Source organism: Cervus elaphus, chromosome 31 (genome assembly GCF_910594005.1).
Source record: "Cervus elaphus chromosome 31, mCerEla1.1, whole genome shotgun sequence".
Taxonomy (NCBI): domain Eukaryota; kingdom Metazoa; phylum Chordata; class Mammalia; order Artiodactyla; family Cervidae; genus Cervus; species Cervus elaphus.
Window position 1 is genome coordinate 19,616,881 of NC_057845.1, and position 15,626 is coordinate 19,632,506.

Sequence of the window (15,626 nt, forward strand, 5' to 3'; positions counted from 1 at the left end):
AAGACAACAATAACAGCCTGTATGAGAATGCTTAAAGCAATTTCAAGTTGCCACCCTCAAAAATTCATTTTTTCTGTGTATGTATTCATTACTCTTTTCTTTATATCATAAATGCTTAGCTATTATTCCATTCCCAAAGGACTGTTAGACCAAAGGACTGTTATTATCATATCCTTAGTATTGGAGGTTATAGTTTAAGATCATGTTTTTAAAACTGAATCACACAAAAATGGGCACAGTGTAGCTGAAGATATGTAATAAACATAATGCACTTCTTGAGGCTCATCTTGAATTGTCAGCTTGTCCTACGACAAAAATAATCACATTGTGGTGTGTGTGTGTTAGTCACTCAGTCATGTCCAACTCTTTGCAACCCCATGAACATTAGCCTGCCAGGCTACTCTGTCCATGGGATTTCCCAGGCAAGAATATTGGAGTGTGCTGCCATTTTCTTCTCAGGGTAACTTCCTGACCCAGGGATCAAGCCCATGTCTATTGCATTGGCAGGCAGATTCTTTACTACTGAGCCACTAGGCAAGTCCCTATTGAACCAATAGCCACAGTCAGATCCTACAAGAAGTCATTTTCCCCAAAAACTATATTGCTATAGAAAAAAAAAGCAAGAAAGATAGGCAGATAGGTTTGAAGCAAAATTTCTTAAATAATAAAATCCTTTAAGCAACTAGACATTTATGGACTACAAAAAGTTTCAATATGGGAACCATTGGATTGTGTGTGTGTTAGCCGCTCAATCATGTCCAGCTCTTTGCAACCCCATGGCCTGTAGACCATCAGGCCCCTCTGCCCATGGAATTCTCCAGGTGAGAATACTGGAGTGGGTTGCCATTCCCTTCTCCAGAGGATCTTCCCTACTAAGGGATTGAACCCCAGTCTCCCGCATTGCAGGCAGATTCATTACCATCTGAGCTACCAGAGAAGCCCAACCATTTAGACTACACAGTTACATGTGCTAGTAGAAGGAATCCAAATAACCAATGTAATTCTTCATGAGAAAATATTGAAAGAATGACATACAACTTTATTGGGAAAAAGAGTAAGCTATAAGTGAACGGTTATCCGTGGCTTTCTTTCCATTAGATTTTACTGAAATTGTCATGCAGGTATCACATTTTTCACTAATTTCTACACAATAAGCACAGAATTTTTCAGTAGTTTTGAAAGTATTTTTCTTTGGAAGTCAATAAGTAACAGTGATGCTTTGTCTTCAATTTGCAAGCATAATAATTTTCATAAACTTGAATCTGATACCCAGTTCAAACTGTCACACAAAAATTTAAGCTACTGTTTCCTACCCTATTTCATTACTCTCACTAAGAAACTTTTTAGACATTTTTCCCCCTAGCTGCTTACCCATGAAATTTTAATATTTCAGATATTATCTATACCTGTACTGTAGGAATATCTAAGAATTTTTCCTCTGCTTCTGATAAAAATTTTACCATTTATAATTTTTTAAGAATTATAAAATCTAACAATTTTTATTCTGCCCCTGAGAAAAATTTTACCATTTATAATTTTTTACCATCTAAGAGGCAATATCACCCCCTTTGAGAATGTATGTGCTTAAAACAAATTTTTATAAAAAGAAAGTATAACAATGCTTTTAAAAAAATCGTCATGTGAGTACTTATTTCTCAAGCACTATATAAATTCGTGAGAATCAAAGATTTAGAAAGATAATATCTTTTATAGCTAGAATTAAGATAGAAAAGTGACTAGATCAATATGGGCTTCCCTGGTGGCTCAGACCGTAAAGAATCTGCCTGCAGTGCAGCAGACCTGGATTCGATCCCTGAGTTGGGAAGATCCCCTGGAGGAGGGCATGGCAACCCACTCCAGTATTCTTGCCTGGAGAATCCCATGGACAGAGAAGCATGGCGGGCTATAGTCCATGGGCTTGCAAAGAGTTGGACATGACTGAGCGACTAAGCACAGCACACAAGATCAATATAAAATTCAGGGCTGTTGCTCTGGGAAGACCCAGAGGGATGGGATGGGGAGGGAGGCGGGAGGGGGAATCGGGATGGGGAACACATGTAAATCCATGGCTGATTCACGTCAGTGTATGGCAAAAACCACTACAATACTGTAAAGTAATTAGCCTCCAACTAATAAAAATAAATGAAAAATAAATAAATAAAATTCTGTAGAAGCAATACTTAAATTGCCTAGGATTGTTCTGAGGTCCTACAGTTATGTAAATAAAGAGACAGATACCCTTATTTCTATTATTTTGATGCTTAGCCCCTGTTAGTATAGCATGGGAAATACTGATAGTGTTAAAGTCATTTTTTGTTTCACAACTTTTTAACTTATGTACTTCTAATTTGAAACATTATTATAATAGAGCAAGGGACACTTTATTTCAAATAAATTAACTTTAGGACTAATGCTTTCAGTTAACCTTAGGATCAGATAAAAAGATTGATAGATCAGTAGAATGATGAATGGATAGATGAATGATGAACACATCAATAGATAAATGAATAGATACATATGTACATAAAACATTCTTTTTTTTTTTTTTTTTTTTTTGTAGCTTCTCTCTGGTCAAATAATCCTGGCATAATTAGGATTTTTTCCAATCAAGTTACTGCCACATTTCTTATAGGCTCTGATGAAAGTGATTATATCGGCTTCAAAGTAACATACACTACATTTAACAGCAAAGATCTTAATAGTAAGTACTGTTTATTCCTTAGTCTTTGAATCTTCAGGTGCTTTAATGCTATAATGGAATTTTAAAAGCAACAGAACCTAATATTTTAGAAAAGGATCATTATCTGTTTCATTGTGCAAGTTCTTCAATGAGTATCTCATATGTATACCTTTCTCCACTTGATACTTGGAAAGAAATGAGAAATTAGAAAATCACATCCTTCAAAACAATGAAATAACCAATTAAAAAATATAAATCAATAGAAAAATTAAATTAAACTTTTATATACTGCAAGTATTCAAAGATTAAAAATTAGCATAAAATTAATTCTGAGAATGTTCCACATCAATTCAGTTTTGACCAGAGTATTAAATTTAGTAAATAGATAGAGGGAGAAAAAAAATGGGAACAAAGTTTATGCAGGTAAGTCAACAGAGGTAAGCTATAAAATTTAAAGAACAATAAAGGGCTTGTCTTGGCTAAAGTCCTAATGGGGCATAAGAAACATATTAACACTGTTGGCAATAAAAGCTGTTTTGTTTTTTTTTTTAACTAAATCAAATTAAACAGAGAGCATTAATTTAAAAAAATGTTTCTGTGCATGCCACTTGATTATAAACTGTATGAGTATATATCATATTCAATTCAATATATTATAATTGGTCACATTGTTGACTCAATTTGAAGCAAATTTTTAATTTACAGATTATGAGAAAATCAACTGTAATTTTGAAGATGGCTTCTGTTTCTGGATCCAGGATCTAAATGATGACAATGAATGGGAAAGGACTCAGGGAAGCACCTTCCCTCCATCTACTGGACCAACTTTTGACCACACTTTTGGCAATGAGTCAGGTATAATTCATATTTAATTCAGAAACCAGTAAAAAAGTGTGGCATCTTGTTCCACAGTTCAAATTGAGCAGTATTAAATGCAAGACCTTTTTTCCTTCAGGTTTTTTTTTATTTTTTGATCATGGACTAATAAAATGAATTTAACTGAAAATGGTATCAAATAGGCAAGTAAAAGTATGTCAAGAAATATATTTTTTACCTTATATATTCATGAAATGTTGAAAAGAACAGAGGCCATTAGAGACAAAGAGACTCGGGTTGTTGCCATAGATTTGCCACTTATTATTAACTAAGTGGACTTGTGGGAGGTAATTAACTTTTCTGAACTTTAGTCTTCTAGGCCTTAATTTCATTTTCTCACTGTTCACTGCTAGTGTATAGAAATCCAGTTGATTTTGGATATTGACCTTGTGTCTTGCAGCTTTGCTGAAATTAGTTTTTTAAGACTTTTCAATAGATCAGTATCATACCACCCTGAAATACAGATAAAGAGGCAGGTTTACTTCTGATAAGCCTTCTTAGACTGTTCAGGCTGCAATAACTGAATTCTACAGATTGGTATTCTTAATATTTATTTTTCACAATTCTGAAGACAGGAAGTCTGAGGTCAGGGTGTCAGCATGGTGTGGTTCTGATGAGAGCCCTCCTTTTGGTCCACAGACACGAGCCTTCTTACTGTATTCTCACGTAGCAGAGAGAGAGAACGTAAGAGAGAGATCTCTCCTGTCTCTTCTTACAAGATCACTTATACCATCATGAGGGCTCCACCTTCATGAAGTGATTACCCTCCAAAAGACCCATCTCCACTCTCATCACATTGGGGTTTAGGGTTTCAGCATATTGGGGGCAGGAGGGAGACCACCATTCAGACCATAAGAGAAAAACTATGGAAGATCTGATTCTAAAGCATGGTCCTAGAGGATGAGATGGTCGGATGGCATCACCAACTCAATGGACATGAGTTTGAGTAAACTCCGGGAGTTGGTGATGGACAGGGAGGCCTGGTGTGCTGCAGTCCATGGGGACGCAAAGAGTCAGACACGACTGAATGACTGAACTGAACTGAACTGAAGGGAAAGGTGATGTTTTATAAGTATATTTGTCACGTAAGTGAGATATTAGAACTGGATTTCAGGTGGAAACATTAAGATGATAAAATTTGACTCAGACCAGAAATTATTGGGGATTATTAGGGGATAAGGCACTTGTAGTGAAAAGACCAACCACATACACCTTGGATGCATGTATTCATAATATTTGTTATTGTTGTTCAGTCACTAAGTTGTGTCTGACTCCTTTAGACCCCATGGTCTGCAGCACACCAGCCTTCCCTGTCCATTGTCTCCCAGAGTTTGCTGAGATTCACGTCCATTGAGTTGCTATCTAACCATCTCATCCTCTGTCACCCCCTTCTCCTTTTGCCTTTATTTTTTCCCAGCATCAGGGTCTTTTTCCAATGAATCAGCTCTTCATATCCGGTGACCAAAGTATTGGAACTTCAACTTCAGCATCAGTCTTTCTGATGAATATTCAGGGTTGATTTCCTTTAGGATCGACTGGTTTGATCTCCTTTCAGTCCAGGAGACTCTGAAGAGTCCTCCATCACTACAATTTAAAAGCATCAATGTTTTGGTGCTCAGCTTTCTTTATCGTCCAACTCTCACATCCATACATGATGCAAAAAACCATAGCTTTGACTAGATGGACTTTGTTGGCAAACTTATGTCTCTACTTCTTAATATGCTGTCACGGTTTGTCACAGCTTTCCTTCCAAGGAGCAAGTGTCTTTTAATTTCATGACTGTAGTCACTGTTCTCAGTGAGTTTGAAATGCAAGACAATAAAATCTGTCACTGCTTCCACTTTTGTTCCTGCTATTTGCCATGAAGTGATGGAAATGGATGCCATGATCTTATTAATAGCTTTTTGGATGTTGAGCTTTAAGACAGCTTTTTCACTTTCCTCTTTAACCCTCATCAAGAAGTTTGTAAGTTCCTCTTCACTTTCTGCCATTAGAGTGATATTGTCTGCCTATCTGAGGTTATTAATATTCCTCCCAGAAGTCTGATTTCAGCTTGTGACTCATCCAGCCCAGCATTTCAGTGATTTACTCTGCATATATGTTAAATAAGCAAGGTGACGATATACAGCCTTGTCATACTCCTTTCCCAATTTTGAACCAATCTGTTGTTCCATGTCCTGTCTAACTGTTGCTTCTTGACCTGCACACAGGTATCTCAGGAGATAGGTAAGGTGGTCTGGTATTCCCATCGTTTTAAGAATTTTCCACAGTTTGTTGTGATCCATGCGGTCAAAGGCTTCAGCATCATCACATCAATGAAGAAGAAGTAGATCTAACTACAAATCTAGATGTAATATGGATCTTACAAAGTAAAGTGAAAGTGAAAGTTGCTCAGTCATGTCTGACTCTTTGCAAACCCATGGAGTCCATGGAATTCTCCAGGCCAGAATACTGGAGTGGGTGGCCTTTCCCTTCTCCAGGGGATCTTCCCAACCCACGGATAGAACTCAGGTCTCTGCATTGCAGGTGGATTCTTTACCAGCTGAGCCACCAGGAAAGCTCAAGAATACTGGGATGTGTAGCCTATCCCTTCTCCAGCAGATCTTCCAGACCCAGGAATTGAACTGGGGTCTCTTGCATTGCAGGTGGATTCAATTCAAAAAAGGAATGCAGTTGCAATGCTTTTGATCTTACCAGCTGAGCTACCAGGGAAGCCGTTTAAAAAATAAGGAAAATTACAAAGAGGACAGAATAGGAATTCATGCCTTTAGATGATTTTCTTAGACAATATCAATCCTATAATACGTTTACTATTGAGAAGTCAATTCAATTCAAAAAACACGTATTAAACATTTCTTTTAACTAAACACGGCTCTAGGTATTGAGGACATGGGTCACACGTCATAATTTCTACAAAGCCTTTCTGGAACTTTCAAGTTAAAATTTTCCTTTCCATTAAGCTTTAAAGCTCCTCTTTTATTTTTCCTATCACATGACCTTATATCTGCTTACTTGTTTCTTTTCATCACAATGTCCTCTTCAGGAACAAGAACCTTGTCTTTTTTCATCTTTGAGATGCTAGTGCATTTTCAGTGCCTGAATATAACTAATATGTAAAATTATTTTTAATTAATGAGGGAATGTCTACAGTTTTGACTCAATAAGTCACTTTTTTTAGTAAGTGATTGACTCCATGAAATTGCTTATAACATAAAAATAGCCTGAGCACTTATGCATTGTAATTTAATATTCCCTGGTGACTCAGACGGTAAACAATCAACCTGCAATGCAGAAGACCTGGGTTCGATCCCTGGGTTGGGAAGATCTCCTGGAAGAGGGGATGGCAACCCACTCCAGTATTCTTGCCTGGAGGACCCCCATGACAAAGGAGCCTGGCAGGCTACAATCCATGGGGTCACAAAGAGTTGGACATGACTGAGCAATTAAGTATAGCAGCACGTATTACATAGATCAATATCCATGTTTTTATAAGTTGAAAATTAACTAGCTGATCTAATGTCAATTGCAAATTACACTTAGTAAGAGCACACCTTTTTTTTTATAGTAGAAATGTATCTGAATAATCCTAGTTCCTTAGAAAATGCAGCCCAGGATAACAAAATACAGTTCACACAAATTATAGTTCATGAAGTATTTCTTAACAAGAATGTGACTGCTTTTGATCTATTTCTCTAAGAAATCATTGAAACTCCCACTCATTGTATTCATTCACTCCTTTATTTAAGAAGTATTTTTTTTGAGTCCAGGCCCTATTCAAGACCTCTGGATGTATCTGTGAATAAAAGAAACCAGATTTTCTTCTTTTATGAAACACATTTTATAACAAAGAAAAACAGAGAATAAGCCCTACGCATCACAAATCATTACATTTTGGGCATCTGTTTAATGTTAATGAGTACTTGGGGGAAAATACAAAGCTTGATAATGTCAACGGGGAGGGCAGATGTTGAGGTGCTTCTGCAAATTAAAATACAGTCATTAGGTTGGGTCTCATTGAAACAATAAGTGACATTTGAATCAAAATTTTAAGGGACATACAGATTACTCCAGGCATAGGAAACACGCAGAGTAAAGGCTCTAAAGGACGCATGCCTAACCTGCATGAAGGAAAGCCAGGAAACCAGCATTACTGAAACAGAATCAATAAGGTGAATGGGGTTCAGATAATAATGAGTCTTCCATGGCTCTGCCCTTTTCCCCGGTGAAGTGAGAAGCCATCGACGTTTAAGTGTAGGAATGAGAAGATTCACTTTGATTGGTAGAATAGTTTATGGAAGGGCAAGAGAGTTGTCAAGGAGACCAGTGAAAAGTTGTCACTTAATCCAGAAAAGAGGCCATGGGACTCACATGTGGTGCTATGAGGTCAGATTCTGGATATAATCTGAAAGTAATGTTAACAGGATCCTGCTAAATTAGTTACCAGTGTGACCCTATGGATAAAGAAAAAAATATGCTCTGCATAGATGGCCAATCTCATTAGACTTACATGCTTAAAACTAAAAATTATGACATGCATCATCTTATGCATAATTATTCTCCTTTGAATCAGTGATTTCCCACAGCCTGGTCCTCTAGGGATAAATTAGTAATCTTCACAGCTGAAGACTAACCCCCAGGTGATAATCACCCCCAACTCTCTAGAGAATCCTGACCTAAAACAGTCAAATAATTTGACCATTTTTTTTCCCCTTAACTATAATAAAAAAAAATCTCTCTCACACTTGGGCAAGAGTAGTTAGAGGGACGTACAGGAAGCACCTATATCTATTCACTCTGACAGATAGCTTTTATGTAGTCGAAATCTTTGATGTTCAGATTATCATTTTCTCCTTTTATGTCATCATAATAAGGGAGAAAAATCATTCCACTGATATTTGAAGACTCTAAGTACTTTAGAGGAGAAAAATTATTTCGGCTTGCCAACAGATTAAATCACAAAAGAAATAAGACGAAACTGACCAAAGTGAGACAGGTTGAATGTCAGGTGGAGGTTTTAAATAGTCGGGTTGGAAATGCAGTCTCAGGAGAAGATTGTGAAGCAGGAGTTATTTAAAATGAGATGAGTCAGAGCAGTTCAGAGCCCACCAGAGGCAGCAGTGTAATGAGAACGGATGAGAGGCCTTAATAGGTCCTTCCCAAGTCTCATACCGGTGATTTCATAATCTAGCAGTCATTTCCCTCCAAGGGGTATTTTTCTTCCAGCTTGCTTTTTTATGTGTCAGACATCCTGCCTCTGAGATGGAAGGGAATTAAATCTCTCCTGCTGTTCCTCTTATCCATGCAGGATTTTTTTTTTTTTTGTTCTTTACTTTCACTTTAAATGACAGGTAGGCCTAAATGAAACAGATAAACTTTGAATTACCATTGCTTTAGGGAAGAACATCTAAGCCCCTTAACTCTCAGTCTTTCTGAAGAAGTTTCTCCTGGTGGAGCACCTGCTTTGAAATCTCTGTATTGTCAATGCTCCGTTTCTCTGTTCTTCTTAGAAACAAAGAGAACTGTTGGAGACATTGCTGCTGATACAGTTCAGCACCTTGGGATGCTCAGCAGAGACCCATTTGTCCACAACATTCAAGGATATGAGATGAGTAACAAAAATTTCAGAAATGAAGGAGTCACAAAAGAGCTAGAAGAGATGAAGAAAGTATTTTTTGTTGGCCTTTCTCAATGAAATCATAATCATTCCAATACTCGGGGGCTAGCTAGCACTGTATAGTTGTAAGGATCATTAAAATAGAGGCCCTGAAGTCATAGCTGGGTTCACATTTGAGCTCTGCCATTTAAATCTACTCTGTTAGATGACTCGTCATCATTAATCATCTTATCATCTATCTCAGTTTCCTCATCTGGAAGCTGGGTTGATGATAATAGAGCCTGACTTTGGAGGAATATTATGAATATTACATTAATATGTTTTTAAAAATCTTAGGAAGATGCCTGGCATATAAAAAATGCTTTATACATATTAGCTATCATAACTATTTTCTTTGCATACCGCAGAAACATTCAACAGAAACAAATTGGCTGTGGTACTGTTCTAAATATTATGCCAGAGAGGAAAATAGTTACAGATTCAATTTTCAAAAGTATGTTAAGTCTGTGGGATATCTGCATTTTATTTAGCTTATAAACCTATTCTAAAATAAGAGTAATTTCAGTGTTTCAAAGTAAAACTGTCCTTATTTCCTTATCTTTCCTGTGATGTTGAATTTCAGAAAATAATGTTGCTCTTTAATATTGACAGAACCTGGCTGAATTTGCACCATTCTCAATCTCAAACTTTTGGTATTTATCTACCAGATTCAGTTAATTTTATATGCACCCACATATCACAAAGTGATTCTTAGAATAGTATTTTTGTCTTGAGAGGGCCCTGCAGGTTTCCAGAAAGTTCTACTCTGTCTGCAATCTCTGCTGTCTCTACATCAACATCCAACACTACTTCTCCTTGGAAGAGAAGTAGTACTACAAATTCTTTGGAAGTTGGAGTGTTTAGGGGACAGAGGTTAGGTTCAGTTCATGAAGAAATTAGCAGAATAAAGGGATAGATGGAAGTTGTAAGAGAAACTGAATGGCTCAGAAAAACTCACTGAATGCTTAACTGGCAAATTTTGAAGCTGACTCTTGGGATTAATTCCAAGAACTCTCAAAGATATTTTAAAAGAATTATCATTTAACCTATAATTCCCCATAGGGTTGTGGAAAATATCTATTTAATCATTTCAATTGTGTAGTACTTTAATAAATTTTAAAATAAAAAGCCAGTCAAATTAATGTAGCATGACTATATTAAATAATATTTAGCTAATCCACACAAGAAAGCCTTCCTCAGTGATCAATGCAAAGAAATAGAGGAAAAGAACAGAATGGGAAAGACTAGAGATCTCTTCAAGAAAATTAGAGATACCAAGCGAACATTTCATGCAAAAATGAGCTCAATAAAGGACAGAAATGGTATGGACCTAACAGAAGGAGAAGATATTAAGAAGAGGTGGCAAGAATACACAGAAGAACTGTACAAAAAAGATCTTCACAAGCCAGATAATCACAGTGGTGTGATCACTCACCTAGAGCCAGACATCCTGGAATGTGAAGTCAAGTGGGCCTTAGAAAGCATCATTATGAACAAAGCTAGTGGATGTGATGGAATTCCAGTTGAGCTATTTCAAATCTTGAATGATGATGCTGTGAAAGTGCTGCACTCAATATGCCAGCAAATTTGGAGAACTCAGCAGTGGCCACAGGACTGGAAAAGGTCAGTTTTCATTCCAATCCCTAAGAAAGGCAATGTCAAAGAATGCTCAAACTCCCACACAATTGCACTCATCTCACAAGCTAGTAAATTAATGCTCAAAATTCTCCAAGCCAGGCTTCAGCAATACGTGAACCGAGACCTTCCAGATGTTCAAGCTGGTTTTAGAAAAGGCAGAGGAACCAGAGATCAAATTGCCAATATCTGCTGGATCATCGAAAAAGCAAGAGAGTTCCAGAAAACCATCTATTTCTGCTTTATTGACTATGCCAAAGCCTTCGACTGTGTGGATCACAATAAACTGGGGAAAATTCTGAAGGAGATGGGAATACCAGACCACCTGACCTGCCTCTTGAGAAACCTGTACGCAGGTCAGGAAGCAACAGTTAGAACTGGACATGGAACAACAGACTGGTTCCAAATAGGAAAAGGAGTGCATCAAGGCTGTATACTGTCACCCTGCTTACTTAACTTATATGCAGAGTTCATCATGAGAAACACTGGGCTGGAAGAAGCACAAGCTGGAATCAAGATTGCTGGGAGAAATATCAATAACCTCAAAAATGCAGATGACACCACCCTTATGGCAGAAGGTGAAGAGGAACTAAAAAGCCTCTTGATGAAAGTGAAAGAGGAGAGTAAAAAAGTTGGCTTAAAGCTCAACATTCAGAAAACTAAGATCCTGGCATCTGGTCCCATCACCTCATGGGAAATAGATGGGGAGACAGTGGAAACAGCAGCTGACTTTATTTTTTTGGGCTCCAAAATCACTGCAGATGGTGACTGCAGCCATGAAATTAAAAGACGCTTACTCCTTGGAAGGAAAGTTTTGACCAACCTAGATAGCATATTAAAAAGCAGAGACATTACTTTGCCAACAAAGGTCCATCTGGTCAAGACTATGGTTTTTCCAATGGTCATGTATGGATGTGAGAGTTGGACTGTGAAGAAAGCTGAGCGCCGAAAAATTGATGCTTTTGAAGTGTGGTGTTGGAGAAGACTCTTGAGAGTCCCTTGGACTGCAAGGAGATCCAACCAGTCCATCCTAAAGGAGATCAGTCCTGGGTGTTCATTGGAAGGACTGATGCTGAAGCTGAAACTCCAATACTTTGGCCACCTCATGCAAACAGTTGACTTGTTGGAAAAGACCCTGATGCTGGGAGGGATTGGCGGCAGGAGGAGAAGGGGACGACAGAAGATGAGATGACTGGATGGCATCACCGACTCGATGGGCATGAGTTTGAGTAAACTCCGGGAGTTGGTGATGGACAGGGAGGCCTGGCGTGCTGCGGTTCATGGGGTCTCAAAGAGTCGGACATGACCGAGCGACTGAACTGAACTGAACTGAACTGAATCCACACAGAGAATTAAGAAAATGTACCAAGTGTCTTTCTTTTATCCAAACTTCTAACAAGTCTTTAACATCACATATGAATATAAATATAATACATGATGGAATACTCTAAGTGACATTAGAGAAGTACAAGTGTAACTAAGAATTCAAGAGTCACATCTAGTTGGGAAGACCAAGAAGGATTTTCTGAAGATGTTAATTTGACTTAAATGACCTGAAAAGTTAGTGACAGATACAATTGTAAGGGAAACTCCAATAGAAGGAATTGAATTTTCCCTTCGAATTTGTATTTAAGTACTTGCCTTAAGTGAGTTAGTCCATCAACATATCTAAATATCTTCATTGTCCTATTGTCTCTAAAGGAGTGAATACTCAAAACATTTAATAAATTGGAACTAAAGTGGTATTTGCTCAAAATAGTAAGATGAAAGAGTCATGTGAACTCTTAGAAACTTGGATTTTGTTATATCCTTAGCGATGTTCCAGTTCAAGGCTATTGGGAAGTCCAAAGTTGAGAAGTGACTTTCTTAAATAACAATTGATTATGGAAGTTGCCTTTTGGCTTCTAGTATAGCTCCTTTCCCTTCTACCTAAACATGTTTCTTTATGTGCTTTCCTGTTTATGAATTATATAGAAGGAAAGCACAACTGTCATTTCACACCAAAAAAAAAATCATTAATGTTTAAGTGGAGCAAAATATTTTTGTTGTTTTTTTACAGGATTTTACATTTCCACCCCAACTGGACCAGGAGGAAGACGAGAAAGAGTAGGACTTTTAACTCTCCCATTAGATCCCACTCCCAAACAAGCCTGCCTTAGTTTCTGGTATGTTATAGACACATGTTAAGTAACGTCATATTTAACGAGTGATGTTGTTTTTCTTACATTGCCAGGCTCAAATTTTACTAAGATGTTGCCCCAAGTTTTAATGCATTGGTCGTTACTTTTCCCATTCATAAAGTAGCAAATACTGAAAGCTTGCTTTTCTCTATCAGCTCCCTCACCTAAGAGAAAAGAGGTATTTGAGTGAAGGATATAGAAGAACCCTAATATATCTACATATATGTGAATATATATATATATATATACACATTTTCTAATGTTGTAGGAATTGACTAATTGTTGCTTCTTTCCAAACTAGGTATTATATGTATGGTGAAAATGTTTACAAACTAAGCATTAATATCAGCAGTGACCAAAACATGGAGAAGACAATTTTCCAAAAAGAAGGAAATTATGGACAAAATTGGAACTATGGACAAGTAACATTAAATGAAACAGTGGAATTTAAGGTGGGCAAAACACTTTATAACCATGTATTTGTGTTATAAAATGGTGATACAATTATAGTTTATGGTGATATATGAAAAACAATTTACTTTCTGGGTATGGCTAAGTCATTTTCTCTTCTTTCCTGATCTTCCTCTTTTTTTAATGTATTTGAGTGCCTCTATTTTCAATTATTCACTGACATTAAAAACCACTTACTGAGGAACAATTTACTACATGGAAGTACTACTTATAATGAGCCATAAAATTCATAGAAAACTCGAAGGATATTTCAGCTTTCTTCAGCAACTTTCTAGCACAAGCCAACCATGTCTTCCTATTCCACTGCCTAACTAGGTCTTCCAGCTTTTCAAGATCACCACCTAAATGACCCCTACACTTTTCTAGGGAATCATCTTTTCCTGTTAGAACATCCACACCCACCAGTATCCACACACGCTGCCCCATTCTGACTAAATCACCATATATTTCCTCTTGAGACAAGTTCTATGAGCTGTATCATTGGGAAGTCTCTGATCATTTATTTCACTTAAGGGTGAATTAATTTTTCACATAGCAGCTTAATATGTTCTCTTCCCAAGGGTGTTTGCAATTAAAATATGGGATCATATAAGCTAATAGCTTGACCAAATTAACAATGTTTTAATTGGGCAATTTCAGATACAAGAGTATAACTTTCAGAAGATGTATGTTTGGACAGACATTGTCATCAGTGAAGATTCAGTGCTTTCCTGTGACTTGATAAAAAGCAGGCGATAATCAATGACTCTCATGTGTATTCCTCCCAGCTTTCTTTTTTGTCCTATCCTCTTTTCTTATCCTCTTTCTTCTGATTCTATAATTCTGTAAAGTTTTCTTTTGCATCTTCATTTTCTGACAATTCAAGGAAAGGTAAAGGAAAATGGAACATGAAGAAACAATAAGACAGCAGAAGCAGGAAGATAGGTATTACAGTAACTAAATCTTGGGCAACTCGTGGAGAGTCTTAAAAGTTACAAAACTGCATCCACTTTTTCATCAGGCAAAGTGAGAGGACTGAGTTCTATAAATATTTACACCTTGGCTTTGCCACTTGAGTTACAAAATTTTGAAAAAGTTACTTTAGTCTCTTTGACATTCAGCTTGCGTGTATCTGAAAGGAAAAGATTCTTCTTACATGGAATAGTGTCTACCATGAAGTAGGTAGAATGAACAAATGATTGAATAGATGATTGTATATTGAAGTAAGTATAATGAATGAACAAACGAGTGAATAGATGACTGTAAATTCAATTTAATTAGTGTCAGAAAAATTAAATAAGATAATATATTCAATGCACCTTACATAGCAATTAGCACATCAGGTATTCAGTTTATGTCTTTCCTTTCCCAGACAGGAGAGGATCCAACAAAGTTCAGTCAAAAATACCCACTATTCTTAAGAACCTAATACGTTTCATTTGAAGATTGGACCTTTCTCCCAGGTCTGGTCTGTGTCCTCTGATCATCACCTTTGTCATATATCTCACACAAACTTCTCAGGTCAATTATGACCAGTACCAGCAGGCATTCCCCACTCCAGAGGATCTTCCCAGCCCAGGAATCTAACTCTCTTGTGTCTCCTGCATTGGCAGATTCTTTACCACTAGAGCCACTATCTGGCTCTGAATAACTGTATCATATTCATATTTTCTCTTGTTTCCTTCTTCTCTCTTTTAAATTACCTAATCAGTGTGTCTTCTCTTCAGAGTTGTATGCTCTAGGGGTTTCCCTGATAGCTCAGTTGGTAAAGAATCCATCTGCAATGCAGGAGACCCTGGTTCGATTCCTGGGTTGGAAAGATCCCCTGGAGAAGAGAAAGGCTACCCACTCCAGTATTCTGGCCTGGAAAATTCCACTGTATAGTCCAAGAGGTTGCAAAGAGTTGGACATGACAGAGCAACTTTCACTCTCTTCAGGGTTGTATGCTCTAGGAAGGCAGCCAGCTACCTGGACTTTTAATAATGTTGTGGAAAGAACCTAGAATAAGGTTGCTATCCCTGCAAGATGATATGTATATGTGACAGAGTACCATGGAGCTTGACAATATCATGAAAGAAGGAGCTAGAGACATAAAGAAACTGTGACGATGTTGCCTAACACAGAAAGAAGACACTAGCAAAAATTTAGACCA

At 37.3% G+C, this 15,626-nt stretch overlaps 1 protein-coding gene across 2 annotated transcripts in view; it reads left to right on the top strand.

Moving 5' to 3' along the window:
* Positions 1 to 15,626, top strand: part of TMPRSS15 (transmembrane serine protease 15) — a 138,826-nt gene that overhangs the window by 54,118 nt on the left and 69,082 nt on the right. For both annotated transcript variants that reach the window (XM_043893080.1, XM_043893081.1), the window contains 4 exons: positions 2,561 to 2,701; positions 3,386 to 3,535; positions 12,904 to 13,009; positions 13,326 to 13,476. In XM_043893080.1, the coding sequence (XP_043749015.1) occupies positions 2,561 to 2,701; positions 3,386 to 3,535; positions 12,904 to 13,009; positions 13,326 to 13,476 (548 nt within the window). The remainder of the gene's footprint in view (positions 1 to 2,560; positions 2,702 to 3,385; positions 3,536 to 12,903; positions 13,010 to 13,325; positions 13,477 to 15,626) is intronic.